Source organism: Phaseolus vulgaris, chromosome 3, assembly GCF_051622355.1.
Source record: "Phaseolus vulgaris cultivar YP4 chromosome 3, ASM5162235v1, whole genome shotgun sequence".
In the NCBI taxonomy this organism is placed as follows: Eukaryota; Viridiplantae; Streptophyta; class Magnoliopsida; order Fabales; family Fabaceae; genus Phaseolus; species Phaseolus vulgaris.
Genome location: NC_143500.1, coordinates 6,806,907 through 6,822,558, shown reverse-complemented (window position 1 = coordinate 6,822,558; position 15,652 = coordinate 6,806,907). Strand labels below are relative to the sequence as shown.

Genomic DNA, 15,652 nt, shown 5'->3' with positions numbered 1-15,652 from the left:
TATATATATATATATATATATATATATATATATATATATATATATATATATGTATGTATATAATTTATACATGATGTTGCAGAGCACATCTTATTTACACATTGTGACTTTTTTTCATTCTTCTGTAATCAAATAATTTATATTTAAAATTTAAAATTGTATATATTTAGCATTAATTGTTAGGCTTATGTAACATTAGCAAAAAGAGTTCACGGGTTTAGACACAGATGGTTAATATATTGAACCAAATGTTAAAAGGTTTAAGTACTCTCCCAATTCAATTCTTAACAAAAACAATCTTTCATTAAACTTTAGTTTAACTCCTGATCGTGATCGTGTCAAATTGGTTTAAGAAAATTTATTGGAACATTAAGGAAGCATATATATATATATATATATATATATATATATATATATGCAAAAAAAATGTAATGTTAATGAACTGCTAAATCGAGAGGGTTAGCTATGGTTATTGTAGTTGGGCCCAATTTGACAAGGCCCAAATTAATAGATGTGTGGTTAATAAGATAGTAGGTACAAAAAGAAAGATCCAAATAGGTTATGAGTCCAATAAGAAAACACTATAAATAGGACATCAGTCTCTAAGAAGTAAGTAGAGTGATTTTTATCTGATAATCATACTAAACTGATTTTGACTTTGGCATCTGAACTTAATGGTGTGTGGTTAATAAGATAGTAGGTACAAAAAGAAAGATCCAAATAAGTTATGAGCCAATAAGAAAACACTATAAATAGGATATCAGTCTAAGAGGTAAGTAGAGTGATTTTTATCTAATAATCATACTAAACTGATGATTTTGACTTTGGAATCGGAGCGCCTTATAGGTACATACACCCAACCGTGAGAAAAGATCGAGAAAAGAAGGCGAAAAGTCCAATTGATCTTATCCAACTTAGGAAGCTTGTCAGCCTTAGGAACTGTTTGAAGCAGGAGCCAAGTCCGAGAGCCCAGTTCAAAAGCTCAATCCGAGAACATTAGCATTTTGCTAAACATAAATTATTTTATATTAAAGGTATATAGTTAGAGTTCATATAGTCGAAAAAGACAATGTTTCATAGTTCAATATTTTCCTTTTAGAAAACTTTTAATTGTCACCCAAATTTAATTCAAGTCATTATAATTTGAAGAAATATCTCTTCTATAAGGAATAAATTTCGCCTAGATTGGTTGTTGACACAAAAATTTAATTAAAACCATAGTCATAAAGATAATTTTGTTAATATATATAAAAAAAACTACGTAAAAACTCATTCTAAATTTTTTTTTTTATTGATTGATACTGTAAAAACCTTTAAGCCTCGATGAAATTGAACTCTTAATTCTCAAAAGGGGCATTTTCAGATACGTTTGTTTTTTACTTTTAAAAACCAGTTAAGTAACCCAAATTACTACTATTTTGTTCACTTTTGCACTCTCTTTTTCCATGGTTACTTACTACACATTCATGAAGTGTTAAAATTTCATCTATCTCTAGAATTCAAAAACATGTGTAATTTAAAAATATATTCCATATTTCAATCTAAAAACATTTTCAAATTTTTGAATTACATAATCCAAAAATATGTATTCCAAATCTGAAATACATTTTTAAATTTTACATAGGCAAGACATTCTAAATTGCTAATTTAGAATACATTTCCTAAGTTTTGAATTTCATAATCCAAAATACATTTTCATATTACAATCCCGAATATAATTACAAGTTATGCAATCCTAAATGCGCATGGTCAATGAAGATAGTAAGTACTAAAATGGCTAGCAAAGAAATTTGGTCTGAATTGACACAGATTGGGACCAAAAAACACAACACACTTTCTTTCCAGAAAGGTAATAAAAAAACTACATTCCGGATTACCCTGTTCATGATAAAAGTGTATTGGCTTGAGTTTCTATGGGGAGCATGAAATACCCAAAACTTGGTCAATTCCAATATGACAATGCTTTTTTTGTTCTCAAATGAAAATGGTCACTATGTCGATCATCATTTCTGCTATTACGAAAAGAAACCTGGTATAAGGCATAGCAGAAGTCACATACTAGCCATGAGAATTTGACTTTATACACGGTTTCATGTCCTCTTAATCTTCGAAAATGTTCCTGTTTCAGAGAAGTAGGTGCTTTGAGTTCCACTACCAAGTTGGTGAGCATGAGCCTGTGGATTTGACAGCTCAATACCCTGAAAAAAATAACTTACTCAACATTAATGCAAAACTTAAAACCAAAGAAAAAGTAATTATGATTATTGTGCTAAAATTGCTATCAAAATCAAGTATTTCATCGTCCATCATAAATATCAGTTAAATTATTGACATAAATTAATTCACGAGAGATATTGCATGTTCTTCGGTGGAAACTTGGTCATTTGGAGAAGGAAATGTAACAATGTTGTGGTTGAAAATTATTTTGAATGATCTTAAAAGTGAAATGTGAAAAACCTATGACTCTTTTCTGAAAACAAGTCACCTATAAATATTGCTCACAATCCAAGTCAACATGACAAGACCACGCAAATATAGATAGACCGACACTTCATCATGAAATATTACACAATGGCCATATCTACTTCCTATGTCCCATCAGGACATCACCTTTGTTTACAAAGGACTTTCTATAGAACGGTTTCGTGATCTTACGTGCAAGCTGTGAATGATAAATATGATATCAATTTGCCAACTTCCAGGTGAGTGTTGAGTTACAAGGAGATACTATTAATTATTGTAATTATTACCAATAAGATATAGTAGGTATACAAAGAGTTATAATTTATTGTAATTATTTCTAGGGTGGTAGAGCTTTATATAATGTACCTCCTTGTACTGGTTTACAATCAAGGAATTGAATCAGATTTTCTCCTCAGTTTTTCAAGTATGTTCAACTTATTTTATATTAATAGTGAATCACAATACATTTTGATTCACGAGTCAGAAAATTGGTTTTCCGATTCACAAGTAGTATCCTATTTCAACTACGTTGGTCAGTCCCAAAAACACTAGTGTTAGTGAGATAACAGGATGATCACTACTACAAGCACTATGGATAGATACAAGGCTTACAAGCTAAATAATTACAATGCTAAACAATGTTTTCAATCAAAGCTTCCAACGACCAATTTGGGATAAATTCACTAATTTTAGAGTGATAGCAGGATGACTGCTACTCCAAAGACTATAGGCAGGCTAAATAATTTAAATGCTAAATACTGTTTCCAGTTACAACTTCTCACCCATTTTGTGCAAAATTCACTACTTTCATTCTAGTTAGGTTCTAGAGAGCAGGAGAAAATATACAAAAACAACAAAAGATGAGCAAACCTGAACAGGTGTAAATGCAAGACTTGATGTCAAACCAGATGTAGCACCACTGCTACCATAATTCTTTTCCTTGAATCTGACAAATGAAAATAGTCCACCAGAATTGTCAGCGTGGTCAGTTAGATAAAAAATGTACTAGAGACAAGGATGATAATTTATCATCTTGCAACAAAATCAGAATATTAAGTAAATAGAACATAATATAGAACTTGAGCAATGAGAAGCACTAACCTTTTAGCAACTTTTGCAGCAAGTTTGCTTTGACCAATAGACACACGCAGTTTGCCACTGCCAGCCTGACCAAGCATTCCATAGCCCTCACCCAGACCATCTCCTGCAATTTGCATGCATAAAAGTATAAGAATATAAGGAGAGATTGACAGTTTTACATTTTAAGTTTCCAAAGGATTTCAGATAAATTCATTAATGCCAAGTTAGGACTTAAGGGACTTATTGTGTTATAAGAGCAATTTGGCTAAGCATGTAATAGCTTTACCCTTTTATTACCATTGTACTTTGACCTGGATTGCAAACATGGAACATTACAGGTATAATATTCTGCCTATGGCTTGTACGTACTATTTGTTTTACTAGTACCTGATAGATTTAAACTTCAGATAATATATTATATTATATGTACTTCTTGTAATTGTAAAAAGCTGTTTTCTTCTCCCTTATTCCGAATTGTAGACTGCTGGCATCTATAGCAGGCAAGCTGCTCGGCTTTCTTTTCAGTCAGTGTACTCCATGCTCCTTTCTTTTATATACATTATATATGCATATATGATATATGTATATATATACATGCATATATGTATATATACATACGTGCATATATGCTATACAGCTGAGTGCCAAAGTGGGTAACATCTCAATATCTCTAGTTGGTATCAGGGCAAGTGTGATTCACTCCGCTGCCTCTGTCAATGTCGGCCATCATCCAACACCAGCCGGCACCGCTATTATCACCACTGGACATCACTGTCCCACCCTGCTGCTTGCCGCCACTGTCCATTGTTGCCAGCTGCTGTCAAATTTTTTTATGGCTAATGCTTGTTGCGAACTCACAATTAGATGTTATCTTTTTATGTCATTGCGAGGGCTCTTCACTCTTCTCCTTTAGTCCTTACTTGAAGGAGATTTTTTTCATGTTTTGGTTCCCAAACATATCATCTGCTGGTCCAGTTGTCTTTTCCTGGAACACCTACCATTACTATTGGAAAACTCAATGGAAAGAAAAGAACTACTTTTCATTATCTGCATCAATAGAGCTTTGATTTCTTGGTCAAGGATATTAGCAACTAGAGGAGGAAAGTGAAATATAATTTGAATAATGCTCAATAGCTGAACACCTAAGGTGTGGTTAAGCACTTACCTTAAAGACCTATTCTCTATATGTTGCACAAGCCACCCAAGATATAACAGGAACCTCTCGTGTGATATAGGTTACAGAACTAACAAGGTATAATACCCCGGATAAGAAGAGGAGTACTCAAAAGTGTGTTTTGGAGGAAATGGGATATTCCTATTTATACAACTTCGGATGTGACCAACACGGTCACATGAGAATGCAGAAGTAACACTATGAGGAAAAGGAAGTAATATTCACATTGTCTCACGATCATACATGTGCAAGGCAAGTACTATAAGAAGCAAGTATAGCATAAGAAAGTAAGATAACTCATCAGTCATATAATATATACAGATAAGGATGGGAACAAATGATAAAAAGGAAAATGAAAGTTTATGATAAAAGACCTTGATAGCCCATTCTCGAGGGAAGGTAGTAGAATCGAGATACAAGTAGTGTATCAGAGAGCTGATATTATGAATAGTAAATTGTTTCGTATCGTGAATTGTAAGATTCATAAACATTAAAAAATTTAATATATACTTAAATATAAGATATGTATACATGCAAGATACAATAAATTATATATGTAATCCACACTGATTCACACAATACAAAATCGTTTCGTTTTGCGATTCAGCGATTCTTCATGCGAATCGCACGATACATCTAAGATTCAAGGACGAAAAAGATTCTTCAAACGATTCGTATCGTGGGAGGGTGAAACCGTATCGTTTTGTACGATACGTATCGTGAATCGTAAGATACTAACTACTATGGCAGGGGCAATTGACATGTTTTTTAAATGAGTTATGCCTATGAGGCCCAATCTCATGCCTTGCACAAGCCTCACACCTCTTACTACCCATTTTAAATTTATAAGAAACATGTTGGAATATATAAACACTTGAAATATGACTGAACTCCAAATTGCCTAGTTCAATCAAAGGAAGATATTGTACTTTGATAGAGGAAGTATGTTTTAAATATTTGGAGGAAACAAGCATAACTAGTTGCAGACCAATGGATAGTCCCATAGATCTACATCAGAAGTCAATGCAGAACAGTGTGAACTATATTCTAATGCAAAGAGATACAGAAGACTTATGGAAAAACTCATTTATCTTGCAATCACAAGATCTATTATTTCTTTTCCAATCGATGTTGTTAGTCAATTTATGCAAGCTCCCCATTGTTAGAATGTGGTGATCCCTATTATTCTAAGGTAAATTAAGAGACTCTAGCTCAAGGTGTAGTGTACGAGGATAAAGGGACAAATCTCTAGGTATTATAATGTTGATCAGGCAGAATATCCAATAGAAAAGAGATCTACTATTCGGTATTGTATATCCATTGGTGGTAATATTATCTCTTGGAAGAGTAAGAAAAAGAATGTTGCACGGTATGCAGATGCAAAATCCAAAGCAATGGCCATAGTCACTTGTGAATAGATATGGATTAAACAACTTCAAGAGTCAAGATTTTGTGATATTCAACAAATGAAGTTATATTGTGACAACTAGGAAACCCTTCACTTTTCCTCTAACCCAATTTTCCATCAAAGAACCAAACATCTACAAATTAAGTGTCATTTTATTCAACAGAAGTTGTTCGCCAAGGAAATATCCACTGAAACTTTCAACTTAAATTATCAACTTGCAGATGTCATGACAAAGTCTTTGAGGGTATCAAATTCAATTCCATATAATATATATGCTCCAGCTTAATAGCCTACGTGTTTCATATAATATATATGCTCCAGCTTATTCCAAAGAGTTGAGTTTATTTGACTTTTGGTTTACAAACGGATCATTATGGGTTTAAAGAAAAAATCCTTTGGACTCGCCAACTCGGTGGCAAACTCCCGAGTTCAACCGAGTTCACCGAGTTTGCAATGAGTCCACCAAGTTTGTTCAAACAACGAGTTTGTTCAAAAAACGAGTTTGCTTCCGAGTTAACTCGGATGGGGTGAGTAGAAACGTAAAGTCAAACGAGTTAACAAGTCAACTCGCAAGTTTGATAACCATGATTGTTAGGATTTAGATCAGAATTGCCATAACAAACGGATAGAAAAATCTAGCTATTTGGAATTTCTCATTTGCAATACGGAAAGAACACAATGGACTAAAGAAATAGAGAAAGTTCATTTGCCCACCAATTTCCAAACTCAATTCTTGCATACTTTTCTCTTCAATCCTCTTTTTCACTAATAGCCTAGCAGAATATCCCATTCCTTTTTTCCCACTACCACAAACTACATTGGCAGGTGAATATATTTTCAATCCACTCCCTTATTTTTGCCACTAATCCTTCAGATTCCTTATGTGATCGTTATTGGTTCTTATCATAGGGTTTTGCATCACTATCACAACTTCATTATTCAAAGTCTAATTACTTCCCATTCTCCTTTTTATTCCATCTATATAATCCTTAATTCCCTATTTTTCAAAATATAATAAATATAAATTCACGTATCAAATTAAAATATCAAAAGCAAAAAAATTGCTATGCAGACGTAAATCAGATCAGGATGAGAAACTGGTAAAATTACCTAATGAACTCTCTTCTGGGACTCCAAATTGCATCCTATTTGCTAACTTTCTCATGTCTGTTATTGCATACCTGTAATTAGAATCAACAGGTCATAAATTAAAAAACAAAAGAAAATTAATAAGGCAGCATATCTTCAACCAGCAACCTAAAGATCCAGTACAAACAAAAATTTAAGACTATGCTAACCTTTCCTTCATCTTCCTAAGGCGTCGACCACCTCTCTTCTTTTTAGGCTCAGAATCAGGAACTGCAAGTGCTTTTGGTTGTTTTGCCGGAGGGGGCTCCTGCCACTTCTCAATTTTTTTGTGAATCTCATCCTTGAAAGCCCTTCCAGTTTTTCCAGATGGATCCCCACGTATGGAATCTACCCGTGCTGCAAGTGTAGACTTCGCAGCCAGGAGTCGACATGCTCGCATCCTTAGAGATGGAGGAGTAGTCTGAAATATCTCTGTTTGCTCAAGGTAACCTACACGAAATTGAGATGTTGCTGTGGAGAACCCAGCAAGATTCTTTTTCTTGGCACCAAGAAGCTGAACATTACAAGCAGGCATTTTTGCTAGAGATGTCAGACCACCAGCTGTGCCCATGAGTTTAGCTGCAACAGCACTCCCAACTATAGCAGAGAGATTAGGTGCAATGTAACCCATTCTACTCTCAACGAAATCTAGAACTTTCTTCTTTGCTGAATCAAGAACAAGTGCTCGATCACAGGCCTCAACTGTCTTACTAAGGACTTCTTCTGGAAGAGGCTTGCCAGTTGTAGTTGAAGCAGTAACAGACACAACCATTATAATGGCTGAAGGTAAAAGCCCTTCTAAATCAACAAGAGTCAAATCCATTTCATTTCCTATCTTCTTGACAACACGTGCATAATCGATTGGGTGATGCACCAACGACTCAAGCTCAGGAAATTTTAATCGATACTTTTCACGAATAAAATTGTGGATTATAACAATCTCATTCTCAATGTCAACTGACAGCGCATTGCAATCCACAATCAATTGATATTCAGGATCATCTTCTAGATCTACTCCCTGAGTCAAGACATCCGACCCCATTTTCAGGGCCTCCTCCACTTTCTGCAATAAAAAGTAACATTATACCTTGTTCAGACACCCATGTCAATATATATGCCTCTATAATAAAACATCCTAGGTATCAGAAAAATGAAACTAAAAAGGAAAAACACCATGACAACATAAAACAATGAAAGAAACCCTAATTCCCAGCTTAGTCAAACTGATTCTAGATTCTACGAAAGTCAATAAAGCACTCAACAGCAATAGAAATAACAATGACCATTCACAGACAAGCCTGGTTTTAAATTGTAACAATAGTAGTAATGATATTGGAGGTCCCACCAACAACAACTGAGAGAAAGGTTTTAAGCAACAGTATGTGAAAATGAATTTGGCGGCAACATCAAGTTTTTAGAGTCTCTGCAACTGTAACAATATCACAAGCGTAGCTGCATCAATTTAAATGCTCGACTGTGGGCAATTTATAGTCGCTCAGAAAGAAATTAGGAGCAACTAACCTGTATAATAGCAATGTACCTCTGGGTTTTCTGCAACTTGGAAACACTGTCCAAGTCATCATAGTTGAGGCTTTCTAGGTCAGCCAGATCACCATCACCATCCTCTTCCATGTCTGCAGCATCGACATCGTTATCCTCCTGAAACAAAAGGAACCAACCACCTTATTCGTAACAAAACTTTTCCTGAATTCTTTCAAACCTGACAGGTTAGGTAAAAAAATTAAAAAGATGAAGAAAAAGAAGCTTACAGGAATTTCAGCCTCGTTATCAGACAGTTCATCGAGGTCGGCGAGAAAAGAATCAGCAAGCGTAGCCTGGAATCAAACACGCACAATAATAATACCCCAAATGTTCATACTTCAAAATTAAAATTTGAAACTGAAAACATTCAATTAAAACCAAGAAAAAACAAAGGGAAGAAATAACGAAAACAAACCATATCTCTGGACGAGGTGGGCGGAATCAATGTTCTTGTGAATTGGTATTCTAGTCAGTGACCGTACAGAACTCACAAATTAGGATTGTAGAATGGCAATTGGTTCCCGCATTATATAGCTGTACCCAATTACAGGAAATAAAAAGACTAAAATACCCTTAAAAAATTGGAATATATATAAAATTACATTCTGAATTTTTTCCCGAACACAATAATCCTTCCGGATCAATTTTTTTGAAATGTATTATTTTTAATTCTGAATTTTTTATCTGGAATGGAATTTTGATTTTTGTTTCTGAATTTTTGTTTTTGGAACACAATAATCTCTTTTTATCTACTTTTTCGAAATGCATTATTTTTAATTCTAGATTTTCATTTTCATAATAAAAAGTATTTTCGGAATTTTTTAAATTATGTTGGATACAGGTTTAAAAGTGTTGGGTGCAGAAAGAATATGGCTTGTGCGTAAACGTAATGGGCCTCACTCATTTTGGATGAGAGATCCAACCTTTGGTTGATTAAGATTTTATGTAGAAAAAAAAATATTTTAATAGAAAAGTAATTATTATAATCTTTTAGATATTTGTTTACTTTTAAAAAAAATACAAATTAAAAACACCTTAGTTTCGTGCGTCCGTGTGGCGATTGCGGTGATGTGGAATTAGGTTTCAATGGTTACGTGATGTGATTTAGGGAGTTAGGTTCTGATTTTATGTTGGGCTGCACAATACAAAATGGGTAGTTTCTTCCTGCATCCTACATTTTTTTTCTTGCACCTCTATAGTGTTATGCAAAGACCAAACTGTTCTTATTATTTTTTAAAAATCGTAAAATGCACTTGAACTGTATTTATTTTTTTACATTATGGATTATGGAATTTGGAAAAAAATTGGATTGACATTCCCGATAAAATTTAGGATCCAACAATCTGTAATTCAAAATAAACATTTCACATTCAAAAATCCATCATTCAAAAAAAGCATTCTGGATCCACCAGTCCGTAACAAAAATATGCATTCTGGATTTAGAAATTCATAATTAAAAAAAAAAAACATTCTGATCCACCAATCAGTAACAAAATTAGACTTCCAAATTCAGCAATCCGAAAAACAATAATTTATGCAAAATTTACTTCTGAAACACCCCCCTCATCTGGAAAAAAATATTCAGTTTCGGATTTATGAATCCGTAACACACTCTCATATCCCTATTTCTAGTAATCACAGTGATCTTTTTCAAATAAAAGGTCAAGGCTAATTTCGGGATTTAGAAAATTTGGGGGTGCAGGAAGAAAAACCCTACAAAATGAACTCCAAATTTGAATTTTTATTTATTTATATTGGGCTGCACAGTACAAAATGCTCTCTTTTTTTTAATTAAGAAAACATGCAGAAAAAATTATTTTATTTTAACTTTGGAGCACTGTTTTTTTTAAAATTTTTTAAAGAACATAGTAAATAAATAAAAAATTATTTATTTTGTATTTTTGTTTTTGTTTTTATTTTCTATATTTATTTATTTTTTTCATTTTTTTTCTTCTCACTTTTAATTTGAAAATTTTTATATATTTAATTTTTAATTTTCAAAAATTCAAATTTTCAAATTTTCTTCTATTTCAATTTTATAAATATTTAAATTCACTAAAAAAACTAATGTAAATGCTACACTTGCTTAAAAAATGAGAAGAAAAAAAATAAAAAAATAAAAAATATTGAAAATAAAAAATTCTAAATTTTAAATTTTAAATTATTTTTAATTTATTAATTTCTTTTTACTTTTGAATCAGTGTTAGATAGAACAATAAAAACAAAAAATATTAAACAAGGATATTAGATTGGGAAATAAAAATGAAAATATTGCTATGAGAAAAAAATTCATACTTTAAAGTTATATAATTTTCATTCATAACTAAATGTAATTATTTATTATTAAAAAAAATTATGTCAAGTAAGTAAATTTTTATAAATCTACTAATCGAGTATCGAGTCTAAGAGTCAAGCCTACAAAACTTCAACAAATCTACATTGTCTTTTAGAATTTCACAACATTCTTTACATTTGCAAAGGTTCGAAATTATTTATGTCTAATTTTTTAATGTCATACCTCAAGTTGATATAACTGTACCAATAATAACACCACCTCTTCACTTTTAAACAGTAAAATGCATTGTTTGGCTGATATCTCTTTAACATTCAAATTTATTTATTTTATATTATAATGAGGTGCTTTCAGAGTCACGTGCATGCCAAATTTTTTTTTATAATCATTATCAAAGATTTTCTAAAACTTATCAAAACTCGGTTGAATTCAAATTAAATGTTAACATTCAAACAAATCCTATGTTATTTATTTTTAACTAAGATTAAACTATTATAAAAAAAAAAGTAGATGAGTTAACAATCCTATATTCACTCTTATAAATAATCTTAAGTTGCTATTACTTTAGTATTCTTTTTAAAGTTAATGATTTTTATAACTTTTATTTTTTTCAATTATATAATAATAAGAAGAAAAATATAAAGGATGAAAAGTAATAAGCTAAGTTGGTTGATAGAAAAATAAAACTATTTTTGCACTAAAAAAAGTGCTTTTGTTACAATTACATAAATGAAAAGTAATTGTATAATTAAGTTTGGAGAAAATACATTGTGAATTATTTTTTCTTACTCGATAAAAAAAATAACAAAAAGAAAGAAGTGTGACAATGAAACAAAAATCGAGGTTGGAGTTTGGTTTGAAGTCTGTTGTTATTTGTTCTCATTTTGCTCGGTGTTATATTGATTTTCTGTGTTATCAGAATGTATGGTTGACACTTGTCGGTTATTCAGTGTTTTCATTAGCAAGCTGTTTTTTTTTTCTTGTCATGTGATCATAATGAACGGAGATACCTAAGTTCATAAATTCAAATTTCAGTCAACCTTTCAATAAAATTAATTTTTAAATAAAATTAAGTTATAAAATTAAAACTTATTTTTATGAAACTAATTATTTTTTATAAACCTTTAATGTTAAAATAAAAATTACAATAAAAGATTTTAAACAAGGTATTCAATTGGACGAATATTTTAATTTATAAAATTTCATTTATGCGTTTGAATAATGAATTTAGGTTAATATTATGTGGTTTCAAATGGATGTAATCTTATATATTTATTAAATGTATACTTTAATTTGTTAAATTTTATTTTTTAAATAATTATGACTAGTAATAGAATTTTTTATTTAATAAATAATACTTTCTCTATAATATCATATTTATGTTAATATAATTTAGTTTCAGATATATCTTACAGCAGTAATATATTTCTTTATTCTGCAACTTTTATATGATATATATAATTAAACTTAATATACTACTTTAATGCATTTAATTGACATAAATTTATTTAAAATATTATTATATATTAATTGAATCACATAACTTTAAACCTAATAGTATGTTTTAAAGGTAACCTAGTATACATTTTGGACCACTGGTGACTAGTGTGCGTATCGGTTAAGCATTTGGTTTAAATATATTAATATATAAGTCATTCATAACTTTTTAAAATTTTATTATTTTTTAATTTAAATGAGTACACTTTCACTCATTATAGATACTTTTGATCAATATTTAATTTTATATCATTTATAACAAATATTTAATTTAATCTAAAAGATCTCATAAAAAATAAAATATTATATAAAAGATACTGGCCTAGGACTCTTTAAAAATTAAATATTATATAAATAAATTACAATCTAGAGAGGGTTAAATTGCTCAACAACTATGTTGAGTGATTTAAAAAAACTTATGTGAATTCATAAGAATTAAAGAGTTAAAATAATATTAATTATTGGACTAAATAGAAGTAGGTTTTTTTTTAATACATTTTACTCAATTTCTTGTATATTCCTTGACAAACCTACCTTTAAGGATTTAAGTCTTGTTTAAAAGTAACAAATTTTTAAAATGTATTAATTTTCTATTTATACTCTAGTGAGATGAAATTGTTACATATAAATTTCCTTCACATTTGCATGTTTCAAGCTTTTTAAGCTTTTTTTACAATATGTTTATTTTTATGTTTATCTTTTCACATGTTATTTTTTATGTTCACCTTGGATTCACTTAAAAAGAAAAAATAAAATAAGAAGAACAAAACGACATCTTACACAATGTAAAAAAAAAAAAACCTATCTAATATATATTAAAAAGTTAAAATTATTCTCAATTATTTCTTTATACCTATAAAATAATTAATTATATAATAAAATAAAAATATTATATATACATATATTATAATAAAAATAAAAATATTATATATATTACAATAAAAATAAAATTATTAATTATAAAATTATTAAAAATGTACAATTGAATCATTTTAAATAACTCAATATGATATCTATCTCATTGTAAGTTTTTAATTATCATACCTCAAGTTGATATAAGTGTATCAATAATAACATCACTTCTTCACTCTTAAAGAGTAGAACACATTGTCTATACTAGTTCAGGAAGTCTCTTTAACATTCAAAATTATTTATTTTATATTATAATGAGGTGTTTTGACAGTGACGTGCTTGATAGTGACATGCTTGACAGTTTTTTTTATTATCATTATCAAAGATTTTCTTTTTCAAAACTCGGTCAAAGTAAATTAAATGTTAACATTCAAACAAATCCTATGTTATTTATTTTTAACTAAGATTAAACTATTATAAGAAAAAGTAGATGAGTTAACATCCCTATGTTAACTCTTATAAATAATTTTACGTTGGTATTACTATAGTATTCTTTTAACTCTATTCTTTTGTTAATATTTTTTTAATAAAATTAACTGATCTTAATGATTTTATAACTTTATTTTTTTTTCAATTATAAAATAAAATAATAAAAAGACAGAAGTGTGACAGTGAAACAAAAAGCGAGGGTGAGATATGATTTGAAGTCTAATATCTCTCTTATGTTGATTTTCTGTTATCATAATGCATGGTTGTCACTTGCGCGTTCTTCGCTCTTTTCATTAGCAAACTCTTTTATTTTTTCAGTTTTTTTTTTCTTGTCATGTCATGGACGAAGATACATAAATTCAAACTTCTTTCAACCTTTCAATAACATCGATTTTTAAATAAAATTAAGTTATAAAATTAAAAACTTATTTTTTATGAAACTAATTATTTTTTTATAAGTAATTTCTGATTTTTTTAAAAAAATCACTTAATAATTATAATTTATATAACTGAAAATATACAATTGAATCATTTGAAATAACCTAATATTATTTTATACTTTCTCCAACTGAAAAATAATAAAATAGGTTTAAACAATTAATAAAGTGATTTAGTAGAGTTATTTTTCATATTAACCTTCTATTTTTTTATTAAAAAATATTTATTTTTAAATATTTTATATTAGAATAAAGAAAATGTTACAGTGAAAAAACAACTTCACTACAAATTGTAATTAAATATAACTAATTTTTTACTTTTTAAGAATCACTTAATAATTATAATTTATACAACTGAAAATATACAATTGAATCATTTAAATAACTCAATATTATTTCATACTTTATCCAATTAAAAAATAATAAAATAGGTTTAAACAATTTATAGAATGATTTAGTAGAGTTATTTTTCATATTAACCTTCTATTCTTTTATTACATATTATTTACTTTTAAATCTTTTATATTAGAATAAAGAAAATGTTACATTAAAACAAAAACTTTTCTATAAATTGTGATTAAATGTAAGTAATTTCTGATTTTTTAAGAATCACTTAATAGTTATAATTTATACAATATACAAATATACAATTGAATCATTTGAAATAATTTAATATTATTTTATACTTTCTCTAACTGACAAATAATCAAATAGGTTTAAACAAAGTGATTTAGTATAATTATTTTTCATATTAACCTTCTATTATTTTATTATATATTATTTATTTTTAAATCTTTTATATTAGAATAAAAAAAATGTTACAGTGAAAAAATAATTTATCTACAAATTGTAATTAAGTATAAGTAATATCTTATTTTTTAAGAATCACTTAATATTTATAATTTATACAGTTTAAAATATACAATTGAGTGATTTGAGAAAACTCAATATTATTTCATACTTTCTCCAGCTGAAAAATAATAAAATAGTTTTAAATATTTCATAGAGTGATTTAGTAGAGTTATCTTTTACATTTACCTTCTATTCTTTTATTATATATTATTATTTTTTAAATCTTTTATATTAGAATAAATAAAAGGTTACACAGTGAAAGAATAACTTCTCTACATATTGTAATTAAATATAAGTAATTTCTGAATTTTTAAAAATCACTTTATAATTATAATTTATATAACTGATACTTTCTCCAACTAAAAAATAATAAAATAAGTTTAAACAATTCATAGAGTGATTTAGTAGAGTTATTTTTTATAATAACCTTTTATTCT

The 15,652-nt window shown here is 29.0% G+C and overlaps 1 protein-coding gene across 2 annotated transcripts; it reads right to left on the bottom strand.

Moving 5' to 3' along the window:
• Positions 1–1,635: 1,635 nt before the first annotated feature.
• Positions 1,636–9,338, bottom strand: LOC137806362 (U4/U6 small nuclear ribonucleoprotein Prp31 homolog). Of its 2 annotated transcripts, XM_068606418.2 has the most exons (8): positions 9,211–9,338; positions 9,023–9,088; positions 8,775–8,912; positions 7,424–8,316; positions 7,236–7,306; positions 3,565–3,667; positions 3,334–3,409; positions 1,636–2,198 (listed from the first exon to the last, which is right to left on the bottom strand). In XM_068606418.2, exons 1-8 carry the CDS (start codon positions 9,211–9,213, stop codon positions 2,091–2,093), a joined length of 1,458 nt encoding a protein of 485 aa, XP_068462519.1. In that variant the 5' UTR covers positions 9,214–9,338; the 3' UTR covers positions 1,636–2,090. The 2 variants fall into 2 exon arrangements, with proteins under 2 accessions (XP_068462519.1, XP_090156346.1); XM_090300220.1 differs by lacking the exons at positions 8,775–8,912; positions 9,023–9,088; positions 9,211–9,338 and adding an exon at positions 8,599–8,673.
• Between the last annotated feature and the right edge of the window lie 6,314 nt (positions 9,339–15,652).